The 19,097-nt window shown below is 53.5% G+C and overlaps 1 protein-coding gene across 1 annotated transcript; it reads left to right on the top strand.

Annotated features, from left to right (window-relative positions):
- The first annotated feature begins 32 nt into the window (after positions 1-32).
- SARM1 (sterile alpha and TIR motif containing 1) lies at positions 33-19,034 on the top strand. Its single transcript, XM_082605026.1, has 9 exons — positions 33-749; positions 5,177-5,792; positions 8,446-8,658; positions 8,965-9,056; positions 9,169-9,404; positions 11,556-11,658; positions 11,735-11,924; positions 16,532-16,653; positions 16,731-19,034. The coding sequence occupies exons 1-9, from the start codon at positions 280-282 to the stop codon at positions 16,858-16,860; spliced, it is 2,172 nt and encodes a 723-aa protein (XP_082461152.1). The 5' UTR covers positions 33-279; the 3' UTR covers positions 16,861-19,034.
- The last annotated feature ends 63 nt before the right edge of the window (positions 19,035-19,097 follow it).

Here is a 19,097-nt window from a genome sequence, read left to right as displayed (position 1 = left end):
CCCTCCGGCCCCTGGATCCATTCCTCGCCTTCCCGCTCTCTCCTCTCGCCTGTCCCCTGCATCTGGGCCTGCATCCCCTTCCCCAACCTCTTCGTCCTATATCCTGCCCTCACCCCTCCCCAAAACTTCTGGTCGGTGCCCTTGCCTGTTACCCTTCTCTCCACCCTCCCTCTTGCATCTTCTTCCCCGTGGTCCCCTCTCGGTTCCTCCTTTTCCCAAAGTCTGGGTCGCTCCGCCCGGCCCCGCCTCTCCAGGGATGTCCCCTGAAACCCCGTGCCCATGGTCCTGACGCTGCTCCTCTCCGCCTACAAGCTGTGCCGCTTCTTCGCCATGTCGGGCCCACGGCCGGGCGCCGAGCGGCTAGCGGTGCCGGGGCCGGACGGGAGAGGCTGCGCTGGGCCGTGGTGGGCGGCGGGCGGCCGCGGGCCCCGCGAGGTGTCGCCAGGGGCGAGCACCGAGGTGCAGGGCGCCCTGGAGCGCGCGCTGCCCGAGCTGCAGCAGGCGCTGTCGACTCTGAAGCAGGCAGGCGGCGTGCGGGCCGTGGGAGCCAGCCTAGCCGAGGTCTTCCAGCTGGTGGAGGAGGCCTGGCTGCTACCAGCCATGGGCCGCGAGGTAGCCCAGGGTCTGTGCGACGCCATCCGCCTGGACGGTGGTCTGGACCTGCTGCTGCGCCTGCTCCAGGCGCCGGAGCTGGAGACGCGCGTGCAGGCTGCCCGCCTGCTGGAGCAGATCCTGGTGGCAGAGAACCGGTGAGGGGGCCGGGCTGGGGCGGAGAGCGCCGCGTCTTGTAGGGTCGCAAGGGCGGTCGAGTGCCTCGGTCTCCCGTATGCCTCGCACTGTGCCTTTCCTGCCTCACCTCACAAACCCCTGCATTATATCCCTGTTCGGGACCAGCGTGTCCATTTTACAGATGAGGAAACTGAGCCCTGGGAAAGTTTAGTGACTTGCCCACAGTCACACAGTGAACTAATGGTGCGGCCAGGATTCACTCCCAGAGCTGGTGGGGTGAGAAATGAGACAGAGAGGGGAGGAATGGAGTAGTAGGACAGGAATCTGTCCCTGGTTCTGAGGATGGAGCTGGGATCCCATTGCCAAAGCCCTATAAACCCACAGCCCTCCTCCCGATGGGCCTGGGTATCCTTCTGTGCTACCTTCGCTCTGCCATACCGTCTCGCTCCCACTAAAAGAGAAAGAGAACACATTGCTCAGAAAATAGGAGGGGGGACCCCTTTCCTCTTCCCCCAGGCTGAAATGAGTGCTGACCTAAGGTTATCTGCTGCCTTCATGCCACCCCCAGCAGTCCACTTCCTGCTTCCTTTTTCATTTTGCTTCAGGTAACAGGACAGACATGATCTCATGCTGTGCCTGCTCATGGGAAACAGGATGGGTGTTTTCAGTTGGGATGGATGGTGGGGGAAGAGGAAACTGAGGTGTGGAGCTAGGCAGGGGCCAGAGTATGTGTTCTCTACATCTTCCCCACACGTGCCAAGATACAGTAGGTGGGGTCCAACTGAAGCCTTGTTGCTATGCTTCCCTGCCTCTTGGGATCTCCCCTGGAATATGAGGACCACTGACCCACTTCCTTGCCCCTCTAATGCTGGAGGAGACCAGGCTGTCACACTCCAGTCTCATGCTGAATTCTCGGCCCCTTCAGGTTTAGAAGGGTTTTGGAAGGGTCACTTTCCATTTATGAAGCTCTCAGAGGTGTGATGGGCATGGATTAGGGGCGTTTTCCTTGCCCTTTTCAAAAAGTAAAGATAACCTTGTGGATGGTGGAAATGATACAACTTTCAAAGGTGCATGAATGAAGCAATTTAAGTTGGGAGGCCAAGTTAGGATTCTGCTCGTTCAGTAAGTCATTAATCTTCTATCTAACAACAGGTGTCCTGTTGGGGATGGGCTGTGAATGTGGAGGGCTAGCAAATGGAGTGGGTGCTCACTGGATGTGGTGGGCTAGCACTGAAGGGCATGTCCTGTAGGCCTGGTATGTGGGATAGGGCAGCTATAACTAGAACTCCTGGAGAATGGGTGCAGCCAACACCCTAAGAAGAGGAAGGCTGCAAGATGCAACTAGAACTGATATTTTTCAAGGTTGAAAACAACAATCCTCACCTGGTTCAGAATTACTGAGAAAGGAGGCACACTAACCGGTGTCTCTGGTCCCAAGGAACAACGTGCTGGTGTTGGCATCACTTCAGGACCAAGGACAGAACCCAGCAAGCCAGGTGCCGATCAAAATCCTCCCGGAGAAAGGCATAATCTCCCCACACCTCTGCACTGCTCTGAGAGGAGGCTGGGAGGGCAAGAAGGGAAGAGGGTGGTGACACACTGAGAATTTGTGTCTATGAAATTTTTTCCTTCCTCCACCGAGCAAGTTCCTCATAAAGAAGGTTCTTCCATCAGTGCACCCACTCCTTTTGCCATTCCCTTTCCTGCAGCTCTCTTCTTCCCTGGGTGCTGCCACACTCACTGCCTGGGAGCCTAGGTCACAGCTTCACTGACCCTCAAATACCAGGAGAAGGCCAACAGGGTAGGGCCCTCTGAGCCTGGTCCCACCACACTCTTACTGCTAGCCCTCTAAAGTCAGAGCCTGCCCCCTTCAGGAGACCATAATGAGGTTAAATGGCTTTCCCAAGAATACACAGTGAATAAGTGGAGGCGACAGGTTTTTAAAAGAAAGAAAGGAAAAGGAAAAAAAAAACAAAACTATTGCACATAAATTCAAGCGCAAGGTACAAAAAAGATACACACTTAAACGTTCTTCTTTCTGTTCTTCACTGGAGGCAAACCGGTGAAACAAGTTTCTTGTACGTCTTTCCAGAGAGAGTCTCTGCATATACAAGCACTTGCATATATGTGTATATTATATATACAGGCTTATATATGTGTATATACGGACAATTTACCCCTCTTTCGGAGCTGTGATTTGAACCCAGACCCACAGCCTCTCAGACTGTAGAAGAATTGGGAATTGAGTGAATAAATCTCACAACTAGCACAGAGTTCAACTCTATAAAGGTGCCAAGTGCATAGGGAAAGGTGAGGGCTGGGGTTCAAGAAATGCACAATTGCACAGTTCCCTGGTGGCCTAGTGGTTAGGATTCCGGGCTTTCACCGCCATGGCCTGGGTTTGATCCCTGGTCGGGGAACTGAGATCCTGCAAGCCTCGCGGCCAAAAAAAAAAAAAAAAAGTAATGTGAATAAAGTCCTCTTTCGGAATTGATGTTCCTGAACATGCCCTTCCCTTCATTGAGCCTCAGGGGGGGTGTTGTTGGATTAGATGACTTCTTAAGCACTTCCTGGTTCTGATATTCTTGGAGTATATATAGTCAGATTGTTCTGGAAGCATAAAGTGCAGACGAAGGATCTTGAGCCCTGGAGACAGACAGATGTGAGTTCAAATCCCAGCTATGCCTCTCACCAGCTGTGTAACCTGGGCATGCCATGTAACCTCTCTGAGCTTTGGCTTTCTCCTTGGTTAAAGGAACAACTGCAGTGCCGTCTGCCCGAGTGGATGATTAGAACCCATCTGTTCCTTTGGGCTGCAGAGAAGTCCAGTGATCAGCTCAGCAAAGCTGCCCTGGCCTCAGGCCATGTTCTGGGCTCAGCTGGGCCCTGCAGTGGACACAAAGTCATAAGCACTGTGGTCACTGTGGTGCTCACTGGGCAAGGACTCCATAGCTGGCTGGGCCTATAAGTCTTTGAGGGACATCATTGGTGGAGGTCAGGACGACAGGACACTTTCACCTCTGCCTGGAGTGTGGCAGCTCTCCTGTCTGCTCTCTTGGCCTCCAAGCTCTCTCCCTTTGACCTGTCCTCCCCACAGCAGCCAGAGCGAGTTTCCTAAAACCCATGTGTGACCAGGTCACTCCCCTTCCTGAAGCCCTTCAGTGACTCCCCATTTGCATCAAGATGAAGTCCAGATGCTTTGAGATGACTCAAGAGGCCCCCAGGAGCTCTTTCCTCACTCTTCCCTTGAAACTTCCACCTCAACCACTTGAAGCAGCTTCTGCTTTTTGCCCGTTTCATGGGTGTAAAGTGATAGCTGGTTTAATTTTTATTTCTCTGATTACTAATGAATTAGAGTATCTCTATTTGCTTGTTAACATTTTGAATTTCCTTTTGTAAATTGCCCATTTGTGTCCTTTGCCCCTTTTCTGTTGGATTTACTGCCTTTTGCTTGTTGATTTGAATATGTATTTATATAGTCTATACATGAATCCCTCGTTGATTTTATATTTTTCCTTGTTTGTTTTAGACATTGCAGACATCTCTGGCTTTCTTTCTCTTCCTGGAACGTGCCAAGCTCATCAGCCCTCGGGGCTTTTGTCCTTGCTGTTCTCTCTATTATGCTCTTCTTCCAGATACTTGCAAGCAGGGGTCTCTGGACATTTAACTCGCAGATGTCACTTCCTCAGACATATCCCTCCACCCAGGCACTCTCCATCACAGCACCTGGTTTTGCTATCATTTTGGTCAGATAACTCTTATCCTGTTCATTCGCTGTTTACTTGCTTACTGTTTGGCTCCATATTAGTTGTTATTAGCTCCAGTCTCTCTTAGGCACTGTTTAACTTCAGCCCCTATTGCAGCGCCTGGCACACAGTAAGTCCTCAATAAATGGTGTTTTGAATGAATGAATAAATACACCCCAGTCACACAGCATAGAGTGAAGAGAATTTTGATGAAATGAACATTTATTGAGTCTTTCCTATGTGCCAGGAACTGTGCCAAGCACTTTACATGCATTTTTACATTAGTTCTCGTAATAACTCTATGGGGTGGGTATTCACTTTATCCTATTTATGAGATGAGGAAATCTATAAAGATAAAGGAAGGTACCCAAGGTCCCACAGCTAGAAAATGGTAGAGAAGAAACCAGGACCCAGGAGATCTGCTCTAGTGCTAGAATTCTTAACCACTATGCATGCTGCTTCTCCAGGGACGGGTGTCTGGGAAGAAATGGGTGTGGCCAGGATGGAGCACCCTTATAATCAGAGAAGTCTGGTTGTCCCAGGGCAGGAGATGAGGGAGGTGGAGGAGGCAGGGAGGACCAGACTCATGTCCTATTTGACGCTAGCAAGGCCCAGAAAGCATAAGTAACGAGGCCCTGGGTTAAGATAAGCACCCCGGGCTACGGCACCTCCACTTACTCCCTCCCGCTTTCCTTCGGCAGGGACCGAGTGGCGCGCATCGGGCTGGGCGTGATCCTGAACCTGGCAAAGGAGCGGGAGCCGGTGGAGCTGGCGCGGAGCGTGGCCGGCATTTTGGAGCACATGTTCAAGCACTCGGAGGAGACGTGCCAGCGGCTGGTGGCGGCCGGCGGCCTGGACGCGGTGCTGTACTGGTGCCGCCGCACGGACCCGCCGCTGCTCCGCCACTGCGCGCTGGCGCTGGCCAACTGCGCGCTGCACGGGGGCCAGGCGGCGCAGCGGCGCATGGTGGAGAAGCGCGCCGCCGAGTGGCTCTTCCCGCTCGCCTTCTCCGAGGACGAGCTGCTCCGACTGCATGCCTGCCTCGCCGTGGCGGTGCTGGCCACCAACAAGGAGGTGGAGCGCGAGGTGGAGCGCTCGGGCACGCTGGCCCTCGTGGAGCCGCTAGTGGCCTCACTGGACCCCGGCCGCTTCGCTCGCTGCCTGGTGGACGCCAGTGACACCAGCCAGGGCCGTGGGCCTGACGACCTGCAGCGCCTCGTGCCGCTGCTTGACTCGTCGCGCTTGGAGGCGCAGTGCATCGGGGCTTTCTATCTCTGTGCCGAGGCTGCCATCAAGAGTCTGCAGGGCAAGACCAAGGTGGGTGCGGGTGTGGGGTTGGGTGGGGAGGGGGTTAGAGAGAAACTGGGAAGGCTCCCCAGAGGAAATGACATTCAGCTGGGACTTGAGGGACTTCCCTGGCGGTCCATTCGTTAAGACTCCACGCTTCCACTGTAGGGGACACGGGCCCGAGATCAATCTCGGGTCGGGGAACTAAGATCCAGCATGCCGGTGGCACAGCCAAAAACAAAACAAAACAAGAACAAAAAACAAACAAACAAAAAAACTAGGACTTGAAAGACACATGAGAGGTGAAATAAGGAGAAAGATGAGGGACCCATCATTCTGGCCTTGAAGGCAAGACCAGGGTTTTATGTAGGGGACATACCTCTCTGTATGATCTCTGTGTTCCACAAAGATCACCCTGACTGCTGCATGGAGACGGGGTAGGCAAGGGTGAGGCTGTAGGCAGGGGGGTCAGATAGAAGGCCATGGCAGGGGGCAGCTGGGATGGTGGAGGTGAGGACCAGGGCATGACAGCAGAGGCAGAGAGAAGCAGACTCCAGAGGTACTGAAGAGACTTGGTGGGTGGCTGGGTGAAGGAGAGCGAGCAGCTGAGGATACTCCTGGCTTTGGACATGGGCAACCCAGTGGACGGTGGCACCTGGTACTGAGATAAGGTGAACTGGGTGAGATAGTTTGAGGGTGGAGAGAAAGTGAGTTCAATGGGACAGATGGAGTTTGAAGTGCCTGAGGGATGACAACCTCGGGTGCTCCAGTGGGCCATTCTGTCATTTGGGTCTGGAGTCCAGAAACAGATGGAGTGAACAGAGGCTCCTGCATCCATGGGTCAGCTAGATAACTCCCACCCGAGTCCCAAAGGGTCCCCAATCTCAGGACCTGATCTGCAGCCTTTGCCCTCTGCTTTAAATTGCTGTGTGACTGTGGGTACCTGGCTTCCCCTCTCTGGGCCTTTATGTGCCTCACTTTTTTTTTTTTTTTAATGTGGGATATTCTTTTTTCTTTTTTTTTACTATTTATTTATTTATTTGGTTGCTCTGGGTGTTAGTTGCAGCAGGCAGGCTCCTTAGTTGCGGCTGTGAGCTCCTTAGTTGTGGCATGCAAACTCTCAGTTGCGGCATGCATGTGGGTTCTAGTTCACTGACCAGGGATCAAATCCGGGCCCCCTGCATTGGGAATGCGGAGTCTTACCCTCTGTGCCACTAGGGAAGTCCCCATATGCCTCACTTTTGACCTCTGGAAAATTGAAGGAGTGGACCACAGTAGCAGTTCTTACCCTGGATGTGAGACTAGTAATAGTTAAATTATCGAAAGTTTCTGGTGTTAGTTTTTTAAATATTACAGAATTAAGATTATCCTATAATGTCACTCTCCCTCCTTTGTATTCCTCTGGAGGTTTGGGGGGTTAGTGACCGCTGGTGCACACTGCATGAACCACCCTATCTGTACAACAGTGGTCATCTGGGGCTGGACAGGGGTCATCAGAGGAGTGTGTCTCACAGGTGATTGTCACCCATCACGTGTGTCCCCATAGATCCAGAAGAGACTGTTGTGTTAGGGGGTCTCTGAGGCCTCTTCCAAGGTCCAATGTTCTAGGAGCTTTTGATTCTCCTCTCTGCACGCCAGAGTTGGGCCATGGGAGGGCTGGCTTTACAAAACAGGCCATTCTGTTTTGGGAGGAGGGATTTAAAGGGAAGTAGGGAGCGAGGACTCCAAGGAGTGGGTCTTGGCAGCAGCCATGACCACCAGCTCTGGCACCTCTTTCCCAGCAAGGCCAAGTGAGCGCAGTTCAATATAGACATAGTGAGCCCTCACTCTGTACCCTGCAGTGTGCCAGTTATGGGACTCCAGGGGTGACTAAGACATGACCTCAGCTTACAGTCCAGTAGAAATTGCATTATCAATTAACAGCAGTAGCATTCAGAGTGTAGCACAAGGCCTAACTGGAGGTATGGGCCAAGCTGTGGGGCAATCAAAGCAGGCTGCATGTTGGAGGTGCCAATCAATCTGGATCCAATGGATGAGTAGGATTCCCACAAGCAGGCTAGAAGAACTAAGCGTCTGGGGACACCACAGGTTGAGGCCCAGAGGTGGGAGAGCCTCCATGGGTGGGTGGCTTGGTGAAGGGGGTGTAGAGTGGGGATTGGTGGGCAGGGGCTGCACTGTGCCAGGCCTGGCAGCCATACTGAGAACTCGACTTGATTTCAGGGCAGATGGAAGCTGTAGAGGGGAGGCACGAGAGGGACTTACCTGGTCAAGAGTTGAAGGAGGGCCTCCCTGGTGGCGCAGTGGTTGAGAGTCCGCCTGCCGATGCAGGGGACACAGGTTCGTGCCCCGGTCCGGGAAGATCCCACATGCCGCGGAGCGGCTGGGCCCGTGAGCTATGGCCGCTGAACCTGCACGTCTGGAGCCTGTGCTCCGCAACAGGAGGGGCCACAACAGTGAGAGGCCCGCGTACTGCAAAAAACAAAACAAAAAAAAGTTGAAGGAGCTTCTGGAGGGGGAATCCACAGGACCTGGTGATTTACTGGATGAAGGCAGGGCAAGGCCAGACGGTGGGGCCAGACGGTGGGGTTCTCAGCGGTGAGAAGAGGCGAGGGGAGGGACCAGGCACGTTTGGGGGCGGCTGGTGAATTGGTGGATCCAAGACATCCTCTCCGCACTCCCCCAGGTATTCAGCGACATAGGTGCCATCCAGAGCCTGAAACGCCTCGTCTCCTACTCCACCAATGGTACCACGTCGGCGCTGGCGAAGCGCGCGCTGCGCCTGCTGGGCGAGGAGGTGCCGCGGCCCATCCAGCCCAGCGTGGCCAGCTGGAAGGAAGCCGAGGTCCAGACATGGCTGCAGCAGATCGGCTTCTCCCAGTACTGCGAGAGCTTCCGGGTAGAGCCGCACGGGGTCGCCGGCCGGCAGTCGGAGCAAGCGCATCCCCGAGGGCCGCGTGGCCGCTAGGGGCGCCCTGCACACAGGCGACCGCGCCCCATCCCGGCGCAGCACGCCAGCGGCACCAGGGTGGACTTTTGGGGGTGGGGAGTCTGTACTCAGTGTTTTTCGGGGTCATTCGGTTCTCATCTGGGTCCCATCCGCCTCCCCCACCGCCATCTCCAGGTCCCTGCTCTTGATCTTGCGCTGGGTGGGGCCCAAATGCTGAGGATGGGAGCCTTTCCTTACATCTGACCCCGCCTCCAGGAGCAGCAGGTGGATGGAGACCTGCTTCTGCGGCTCACGGATGAGGAACTCCAGACCGACCTGGGCATGAAGTCAGGCATCACCCGCAAGAGGTACGGAGCCTCCAGCCCGCATACTCCCCCGCCCCGGGCAGGTCTAACACCCCCTCCGCCTCTAGCCAGTGCCCAGTCAAGATCTCAGCATCCTCTCCTCCCTTGGGTGCAGATTCTTTAGGGAGCTCACAGAGCTCAAGACCTTCGCCAACTACGCTACATGCGACCGCAGCAACCTGGCTGACTGGCTGGGAAGCCTGGACTCGCGCTTCCGTCAATACACGTATGGCCTGGTCAGCTGTGGCCTGGACCGCTCCCTGCTGCACCGAGTGTCGGAGCAGCAGCTCCTGGAGGACTGCGGCATCCGCCTGGGCGTGCACCGCGCCCGCATCCTCACGGCCGCCAGAGGTCAGCCTGCCCACTTGGGCCCCTACCCCTGCCCCTGCCCTGGAGGGGTGAGGGGAGACACACGGTGGGGGGCTCAGAGCCTCACTGCAGGTTGATGGAGCATGTAGGCTGTGCTGCACTGGGCTCTGAGGATGCAGAGATGAATATGTTGCACTTGGCCCTCAAGCAGTTCCCAGTCTGGGGCTTCCCTGGTGGCGCAGTGGTTGAGAGTCCGCCTGACGCCGACACGGGTTCGTGCCCCGGTCTGGGAAGATCCCACATGCCGCAGAGCGGCTGGGCCCGTGAGCCATGGCCGCTGAGCCTGCGTGTCCGGAGCCTGTGCTCCGCAACGGGAGAGGCCACAACAGTGAGAGGCCCGCTTACCGCAAAAAAAAATAAATGAAAAAAAAGAAGTTCCCAGTCTGAGGTGGTAGGAGGGTGGGAGGAAGGCAGATGTATAAACAGGCACATGGCTGCAGGAGCTGGCATGCCCAGGACTCCAGTGGGAGCCTAGAGGAAGCACCACCTACCCTGTCCGCCCAGGCCTAGGCTTTGGAGAGGAGAGGATGCCTGACCAGGTCTTGAAGGATGTGTTGGGGGTGGGGAAAAGAGTGGTGGCCTCAGGAACAGCAGCCCAGGCAGAGGGAGCCGTACATGCAAGTGTGGAGGCGAGACAGCCTGGGGGCTGGGTACAGGGGATGTGGGCGAGAAGACAGAGGGCTTATCCTGTTAGTCCACAGCGGACAAAGTATGGGTGCTTTAGGGAGGTCGTGAGAGCAGAGTGGATCCTAGGGCTCTAGCAGCCCTCTTGATTTATTAATTTAATTTACTAATTTACTATTTGGCTAATATTTATTGTCAATTACTAGAGGCCAGGTCCTGATTAAGTTTTTAACAGATATTATCTCATTAATCTCTACATCCATTCTGTGCAGTGGATGTTTGTTTTTTTAAAGTCAGCTTTTAAAACTTTTTAAAGAATAAAAGTGGTATAATTTAACTTAAAAGTGTCCAGTTTGAACAGTTTTGAATGTATACCCCTGTGTAACCATCATCATAATCAAAGATAAAGGACAGTTCCATCGTGGGTGTTAATTTTACAGAGGATGAAACTGAGATTTAAATTCATTTTGTAAGGTTATAAGTGATTAAATGACAGAACTGGGATCTCAACCTCTGCCTTTATACCTCGTAAAGAGACAAACGTTGTCTGTGACTGTTGTCTGAATGCTGTAAGATGGGTTCTTTTCATGCATGCATGCATTCAATAAGTATGTACTAAGCCCCCACAGGGGACAAGGGACTGGGCTTTGGCCCCATTCTTTTGCTTCAGCCAAAGCAGATTAACTTCTATCATTTTTACATTGCAGCTCTCAATAAATCCCCAAGATTTAATTTTTTAAAAACAAGAGGCTGCTACAGCAAAAACAGCTTACAAACACCTCCTGTAGGGAGTAGGGAGCCATGCACAGTTTTGAAGTGGGGGCAATGACACACTCAGATTTGGATTTTAAGCAGAGCTCTCTGGTGCCTGCGGCAAACAGATTAGACTGGGCAGGTGTGGATCTGGAGAGACCACTGAGGATGCTGGAGTTGGGGGCCTGGACACAGGGACGGCCCTGAGGCTGGAGTCCAGGATGTTAGTAGGTAGAATCCACAGAGCATGGTGCCTGATCCTGAGCATTGAATGTCAGCTCCATGAGGGCGGGGTTTGTTTTGTTCATTGCTGTATCCCAAGCACTAAGAATAGTGCCTGTCACACAGCACTTAGTAAATATTTGTTGAATGAATGAATGAGAGGCAGGAGTTGAGGCTGATACCCAGGTTTCTGGCTTTGGTGGGAGACTAGGAAGAAGGGGGGTCTGGGGAGGATTTGGGATGGGTTGGGTTTGGAGTACCTGTGGGCAGCTGGCTGTGCAGGTCTGGAGCTCTAGAGAGAGGGCAGTGCTGGAGGTGTCCCCAGAACACAATGCCTGCCTCCTGAGAGGGCCTCACTGATAGTTTGCAGCCTGCCTTCCTGTAGGCCCCATCTCTCCACCTCTCTGACCCTTTTTGGAGCAAGCCACCCTGCCTGGGCTGGGCTGAGAGGGCTGGGTGTGCAGGAGATGATGTACCTCGTGGTGAATGATGGGGAAGGCCCACCCTTACCAAGCCGTCTCTTGTCTGCTTCAGAAATGCTACACTCCCCACTGCCCTGCACCGGCTGCAAGCCCAGCGGGGACACCCCAGACGTCTTCATCAGCTACCGCCGGAACTCAGGCTCCCAGCTCGCCAGGTGAGGAGGGGCGGACAGGCAGGCTGCCTGGGACCTTGTGGGGAGGCCATGGCAGTGACACGGGACCTCTTTGCAGCCTCCTGAAGGTACACCTGCAGCTGCACGGCTTCAGTGTCTTCATTGATGTGGAGAAGCTGGAAGCGGGCAAGTTCGAGGACAAGCTCATCCAGAGTATCATGGGTGCCCGCAATTTTGTGCTGGTTTTGTCAGCTGGGGCTCTGGACAAGTGCATGCAGGACCACGACTGCAAGGACTGGGTGCACAAGGTAAGTGCTGGCCTCTGTGGTCCCAGCATTGGCCTGTGGCTCAGGGCACAAGGTCCCCGTTTCATTCTTTCTCACCTGCATATACTCCAGCAACCTCCATAGCCCAGCTATGGGCCCTGACTGTAATAGGACTTTAGCAACTTACTTAGGCTCTCCGAGCCGCAGTTTTCTCATCTACAAAATGGGCGTAACTTACCTGTCCTATTCACCTCGTAGAATTGTTGTGAGGGTCAGAGAGGGATGAACACGCTTTGAAAAATAACCTCTGTGAGGGAAGGGGGGCAGGAGAGCATAGTGACAGGCACAGTGGAATGGCTAAGAACAGAAAGCTGTGAGTTTAAATCCTGGCTCTGGCTTTGGGCAAGTTACTTAACCCTAATGAGCTTCATGTTTATCACCTGGAAAGTGGGATCGTTATAGTACCTAACTCCCTAGGATATTGTTAGAAAGATTAAAAGAGGTAAAATCTGTGAAGTGCTTAGCAGAATGCCTGGCACCTAAGAACTGCTGTATGATAGCAGCAATTACTATTATTAATATAATTATTGTGAGTACTACCACTGTTTAATTCCCCATTGTATCCTGAGTGCCTAACGCATAGTAAAAACTTATTGGGAACTTGTAGAATGGATGGATGGATCTGTATCACATCTGTAGGTTGTTAATCGTTACTCGTTAGTCAGCAGGAATTGAGGCCAGGGCAAAGGGCAGCAGTTGTCATATGGATAGGGCCCTTGTCCTAAAGCAGCTAAGGAGACAAGAATATGCCCAGAATGACTAGATCATACATAAATTGGTGTCAACGTAAAGCCGGGTAGGCGAACCTCTTACTAGCTATAAGAATATGGAGAAAGGAAAAAAACATCAAGGGCTGGACTAATCCAGGGAGGCTTCGTGAAGGAAGCAGAACTTGAGAAGAGTCTTAAGAATTTAGGCCAGTGGAAGAGAAGGCATCTCAGACAGGGCAACAGCAGGAGCAAGGTAGGCATGAGAAGGGTGCCAGAAACCTGCGTTATCACTGGTATCGCCTTCTCCATTTTACGGATGAAGAAACCAAGGCTCAGAGAAGTAGAATAATTTTTCCCATGGCCACACTGCTGGGGCAGAAATCAGAACTGGGCTCTGAACTCCTGTCTATCTACCTCCAAAGCCCATGCTCTTTCTTAGGATCCAGCTTTGTCCTATGACTCAGATCTGAGGGGTGGGAGGGGAGGTGGTGAGATAGGATTGGAATCAGCTGACACCAGAGTGACTGCATCTCTTCCCAACACCAAGTTCAGTGATGTCACGCCAGAAGCTTGAAATCAGCCATGGTGGGAGTAGTTACACTAAAGAAATTGGTAAAAACTACAAATCAGGATTTTATTTGTTTGGTTGTTTTTTCCCCCTCTGGAGAGCTAGTTGTTAAACATGTACCAGCACACCACTGGCTGGATAAGAACTAAGAAACCAGGTTCCTAAAGGCAGGGAGAAGACCTGTGCTGAAAGCACTGGCAAAAGGGATCCCATGAGGGCAGTGATGCCATACCAGTGGGTTTTAGGGAGAAGGCTCCACACTAGGGTGCAGCCCAGATTGACAGTGGGGAAGAGGGTCAGGCCCCAGAGGCCGTGTAGGAGGGTCTGAATACTGGGTTTGGTTTGGGGAGGGGATGCTGGGTCAGAGAGAAACCCTGGAGGATCGTGGCTTAGAGCAGGTGGCAGGCAGCCTTCTGAGAGAAAGAGAGGAGTGTCTGTGAGCTCCGTGAGAGCTCAGACCTTGCCTTGTTCATGCTGCATCCCCGATGCCTAAAACCATGCATGGTACAAAGTAGGCTCTTGAAGAGTTTTTAGAATAATTGAATCAGTGATTAAATAGATGAGTGATTCTGATAAAGCTGAGATGGCTGGGAGAAACATACGTATCTACTAGGTTTACTAGGTCAGAAGACGCAACTCTAATCAAGTTTTCATATTTAACTGGCTTCATGATCTTGAACGAGCCATTATGCCTGTCTTGGCCAGCCTCTGAATCGGTACAGTGAGCAGTGTGCTGTCTTTGCTTCTGTGTAATTCTGGATGAAACAAATGTCTAAAGGTTCCCACATAAATTGCTGCAGGGCCAGAATTCATCCAAGTGCTCAGCAGAGAGGCAGAGGGCTTGTTTGAAATAGCCTTGGACTTGGAATCTGAATGCCTGAGTCAGAGACCTGGCCCCCTCCTGGGCTGGGCGTGTATGTGCCTTGGGAGCAAGTCCCTCCCTTTCGCTGGGCTTCCTTCTTCTCAGTTGTAAAATGGAGAGGTGCCCCAGAAGCCAATCAGGGTTGAAGTTATGCAGATTCCTTCCCCAAGAAGGCTCTGTTCCACGAGGGTGCCTGGCGTCCATCACCGTCCCAGCCAACGGCAAGGAGGGAGGAGCGGGCAGGTGGTGGGAGCCTTTGCCTTGGACCAGTCCCAAAGGCTCCATCAGCCCTCCTTGGTTGTTTTTAGTGCTGAATTGCCTCTGGTTTTAAAACTGCTTTCCTCAAAGCCACATTTAGTGGGTAATCAATATGGAAAACCACAAGTGAACTGCACTCAAAAAGTCCAATCCTTGTGGTACCCCCTTGAAAGGAAAAAAACATTCAATAAGCACTTACCAGAGCACCCGTTAATAGCAATATCCTCAGAACAACCTAGTGAGGTAAGTTTTACTATCCCCACTTTACAGAGGAGGAAGTAATAACACGTTATTTATTAAGCATACACTGCATGCTAGTCGCTAGTCTAACCACTTGCCATGGGATAGCACGGTTATTTCTCCCAGCAATCCTATAAGATAGGGACTATCAGTAACTCTATTTTAGAAATTAGAAAACAGAGGCTTTGAGAGCCTGTTGTTTTTGCCTCAAATGACAGAGCCTGTGTCAGAGACTTGATGTGAACCCAGATCTGATGATTCCAGAGCGCAACCCCTAAATGCTATGCTGTCTCTTTCATTCATTCATTCAGCCAGTCAGCTGTTAAGTATTTAGCAAAGGCAGACTACAGGCAAGGCTTTGAAAGATCCTGAAAGATGTGAAAGATCCTGAGATACAAGGTGAGTGAAACCTGGACATGGTTCCCACCTTTATGTCTGGTGGGGAAGACAGATATTAAGTAAATTACTCATTAGTGAATTTAAATTTGTAAGTGTAGCATGTGATGCGGAGCCTATGAAAACCTATAACAGGGGATCTGACCTGGTCAGGAAGTGAGGGAAGACTTCCCTAGGAAATTTGATTGAGCTCAGATCAGAAAAATGAGTTGGTATTAGCTAGGTGAAACGGCAGGGAAGAGTGTTCTAGTCAGAGGAAGCAGCATGTACAAAGTCCCTGTGGAGGGAGGGAGGTAGCAAATCTAAGGGACTGCAAGGTCTGTGTGGCTGGGAGGACAGCGCAGGGATAGAGTTTGAGAAGTGAGCTGTGGCCAACCGCACAGAGCCTTGAACTTTATTCGAAGAGCCATGTAGTCGTGAAGTTTTAAGTAGGGGGGGTGACATGATCAGATTTGCATTTTGCAAAGAGTAGCTAGGTGAAGGGGCAACATGGAGAATGAATTAGAGGAGGCAAGAATGGATGAGAAGAGACCTCGTAGGGGCTAATGGTAATACGGGGTTGGAGCAGGGCACCGGTGGGGGTGGAGGTGGAGAAAAATGAGAGGATTTGAGAAATAAGCAAGGACTACAGCTGGCAGGGCTCAGGATGGATCAGTTTGGATGCAGGGGGTGTGATGTACTTCTTGACACCAAATTTGTGTGGGCTTTTTCCCATACCAACAACCAGTTCTCCATTTCACCAGCACCAACTGGCTGTCCCACAATTCAATTCAGTTCTGACACTAACTACCCACCGGGAGCCAGTGTCAAACTCCATGGTTTAAGGGATCAGTCTCACAAGTCTGCCCTCACTTCAGACCCAGTCGCAAGGCCCAGGCCACCTGCACTGCTGTCTGACTCAGCTACAAATGCAGGGGTTCCTATGACCACCCCCCTCAGGCTCAATAATTTGCTAGAATGACATGCAGAATTCAGGAAAGCACTTTACTTAACTATTACCGGTTCATTTTAAAAGATACAACTCAGGAACATCCAAATGGAAGAGATGCACAGGGCAAAGTAAGGGGGGGTGGGAGCGTGGGCAGGGCTTCCATGCCCTCTCCGGGCCACCCTCTCCACACCTAGATGTGTTCACCAACCTACCGGTCCTTAGGGGTTTTATGGAGGTCTCATTATGTAGGCGTGATTAAGTCATTGGTGAGTGAACTCAGTCTCCAGCCCCTTTCCCCTTCCTGGAGGTGAGCGGGGCACTGAAAGTTCCAACCCTCTAATCACAGCTTAGTCTTCCTGGCCACCAGCCCCCATCCTGAAGCTGTTCGGCACAGCCCCACCCACCAGGTCATGTGAGAGGGCTTTAGGAGCTCTGTACCGAGAACCTGGAACAAAGGGCAAATGTAGATTTATCATACCACAGGGGATGAGGGAGAAGTCAACGTGGACTTCATGGCCAACATCCCCCCTTGGGCTCGCCTGGCCCCGAGGTCCCTGGATGGGGCCCGCGTGTCCTCCTCTTCCCCCTTTTTTTTTTTTTTTTTTTCCTCTCTTCTTTCTCTAGGAGATTGTGACTGCTTTGAACTGTGGCAAGAACATCGTGCCCGTCATTGATGGATTCCAGTGGCCAGAGCCCCAGGCCCTGCCCGAGGACATGCAGGCTGTGCTCACCTTCAATGGCATCAAGTGAGAAGGGGGCGGGGCGGGTTACACGGGCCCCCAGCCAGCAGCTCCCTCTGACCCACCAGCCTCTGCACCCACAGGTGGTCCCACGAGTACCAGGAGGCCACCATTGAGAAGATCATCCGCTTCCTGCAGGGCCGCTCCTCCCGGGACTCATCTGCGGGCTCTGACACCAGTTTGGAGGGTGCTGTACCCCTGGGCCCCGTTTAACCAGTCCCTAATTCCCAAGCCCTGCCGTGACCCCCCATTTCCATCATCCGCCCAATGGAACAGCTCCTCAAACTGGCTTCCCTGGGCTGAGACAGCCTGGGCTCTTCTCAGGAAATGGCTCTCTGCCTCCCCCAACCCTCACTGTCCGCCTCAAACCCAGCTTCCTCAGTATCTGGAAAGGGAAGGGAAGCCAGGCACTGGGGGTGCTAAGACCTCCCCTAGGCCCTGCCCCCAGGTCCTGTCTCGGGCGTGGGAGGGTCATTGCTCAGCTCTGGAGACTCTGGAGACTCTGGAGACTCTGGAGAATGAGGGTGTGCTGCATGCTAACCCCTCTCCTGCCCTACCAGCAGCCAGCTTGAGTAGAGTGAAGGCAGGCAGCCTCGGGCAGGGCTCAGTGCAATGGCCAACCCTCCCCACCAAGCAAGGGCTCGGGCCCGGGAGCCAGCTAAGGATGAGAGGCTAGCCATGGCTCTCCACCGAGACTGCGCCTGGCCCCTGGGCTCACCACTTCCTGCCATCCTGTGGCCTTGCCCTGTAACCACTCAGTGCCCTTAGCTGGCCTGGTCTGGTCCCAGGTCCACTCCCAGCCTTCCTGATGTGCAGCCTCCTTCGCCACATCTGGGGTCAGGCTGAGACTGAGCCGGCCCTCACTCTGGCTGGTCTGCAGCCGTGGCCAGTGCTCACTGGTGCATGGGAGCCCCCTGCTTGAGGCTGAGCAGGGGACGCTGCTTCTCGAAGAGCAGCTAGCCACCCTACCTAGCCTTGGTGCTGTGCGCCAGGCCTCTGCCCAGCATGGCCCAGCTCCCTTCCTCAGCCCCTCACCCGTCCAAGGCTGCCCCCACACTGGCTCAGGGGGAGCTGGGACGAGGCAGCCCCCCTGTGGCAGTAGCCTGGGCAGAACCTGTAGCTCCCTGGGAAGAGGCAAGATCCTGAAGAAGGGCAAGGGGTGCATTCGAATCACCTGGGAATTTTGTTAAAATCCCGTTCAGGACACCTGGGGTGGGGCCCGAGTTCCTGCATTTCTCACAAACTCCCACTTGGGCTGAAGCTGGTGATCAAGGAATGATACCTTAGGAAGCAAGACTGAAACACAAATGCCTCACAAACGTTGGCCATTTCCCTGACACTTCACTCCATGGTCTCTAATCATCAGAGCAGCCTTACCTGGTATTATCTCCATCTTATAGAGAAGGAACTGAATGTCGTGCCCAGTTTCCCAAGTCACCAGTGGCAGCCCCAGGACCCAGACCTGGCCTCCTGGCGCTCAGTCCACTGCCGGGGGGACTCTACTGAGAATCATCCTGGAGGTTGCACCCTGGGCAGGGCTGTTGCTCCACCGACGGCTGGCTTCCCTCTTGCCCCAAAGAATCTAGCCGTTGGGGGACAGGCTTTCACAACAGAAGGCTGACTCAGGGGCTGTAAAGAAATAACCGAGCAGGAGTGTCCCTTGGCCCCTTCCTCCACCAGGGTAGGAGAGCAAGAAAGCATCCTCCTTCCAATAAATGCAGGCTCCAGCTAATGGGCTCCGCGGGCACCTGCCCTGCCCCTCCCCTCCTGAGGGCAGTGGGTTCACACCTGAAGGCTGGCTCAGCTCCCAGAGCCGCCTCCTGCAGGTGCCGGCCAGGCCCCTCGGAGCTCTTGAGCCACATCGTCAGAAAGTCAAAGGTCTCGCTCCAGGCCTGGGACTCCTTCCTTCCACTCGCCTCCCTGCCAAAGGTACTGCCTCCAGCCAGTCCTCTGACTGCACTTGACCCTTTTCCTCCTTGCCGCACGAATGCCCACTGGTGCCCTGGATACGACGGTGACTGAGGCAGACTGGATGTTGCCCTCAAGAGCAGAGATAATAACAATACAGTGTGATGAGTCTCCTCCAGGGGAAGCCTTCTGTGTTTTTGTCCCCAATCAGTCCCACTCCCTCCTGAGGTCCCTCATGGGCAGTACTCAGGCTGCCCAGCACTGTTTCTTTTTCTCTTTGGCACACTCTCTACTGCTGCCTGCCTCCTGTCTGGGGAATCCCAGCCCAGCCTCTGGGCCCCACCGGAGCAGCTGAAGTGACGACCTTCCCCTGGCCAGGTCAGTGTGTTCAGGGGCCAGCCTCCCCTGCCATTAACAAACACTGCCCAGATCGCAGCCAGGGCAGGCACCCTGGCCCGCACCTTCCACCTAGGCCTGGTCTCACAGGGCCGGTCCTGAGACAAAGGGCTGAGAAACAGCCTTTCACCACCCGCCCCCCAGCC

The sequence above is a fragment of the Mesoplodon mirus genome, assembly GCF_964341445.2.
Source record: "Mesoplodon mirus genome assembly, chromosome: 18".
Lineage (NCBI taxonomy): Eukaryota > Metazoa > Chordata > Mammalia > Artiodactyla > Ziphiidae > Mesoplodon > Mesoplodon mirus.
Note: the sequence above shows the minus strand (reverse complement) of the source record. Positions and strands in the feature narration are given on the sequence as shown.

Coding starts and splice junctions, on each gene's coding strand:
- SARM1 (XM_082605026.1), top strand. CDS start 280: ATGGTCCTGACGCTGCTCCTCTCCGCCTACAAGCTGTGCCGCTTCTTC. Junction 750..5,176: donor ATCCTGGTGGCAGAGAACCG/GTGAGGGGGCCG, acceptor TTCCTTCGGCAG/GGACCGAGTGGCGCGCATCG. Junction 16,654..16,730: donor CTCACCTTCAATGGCATCAA/GTGAGAAGGGGG, acceptor CTGCACCCACAG/GTGGTCCCACGAGTACCAGG.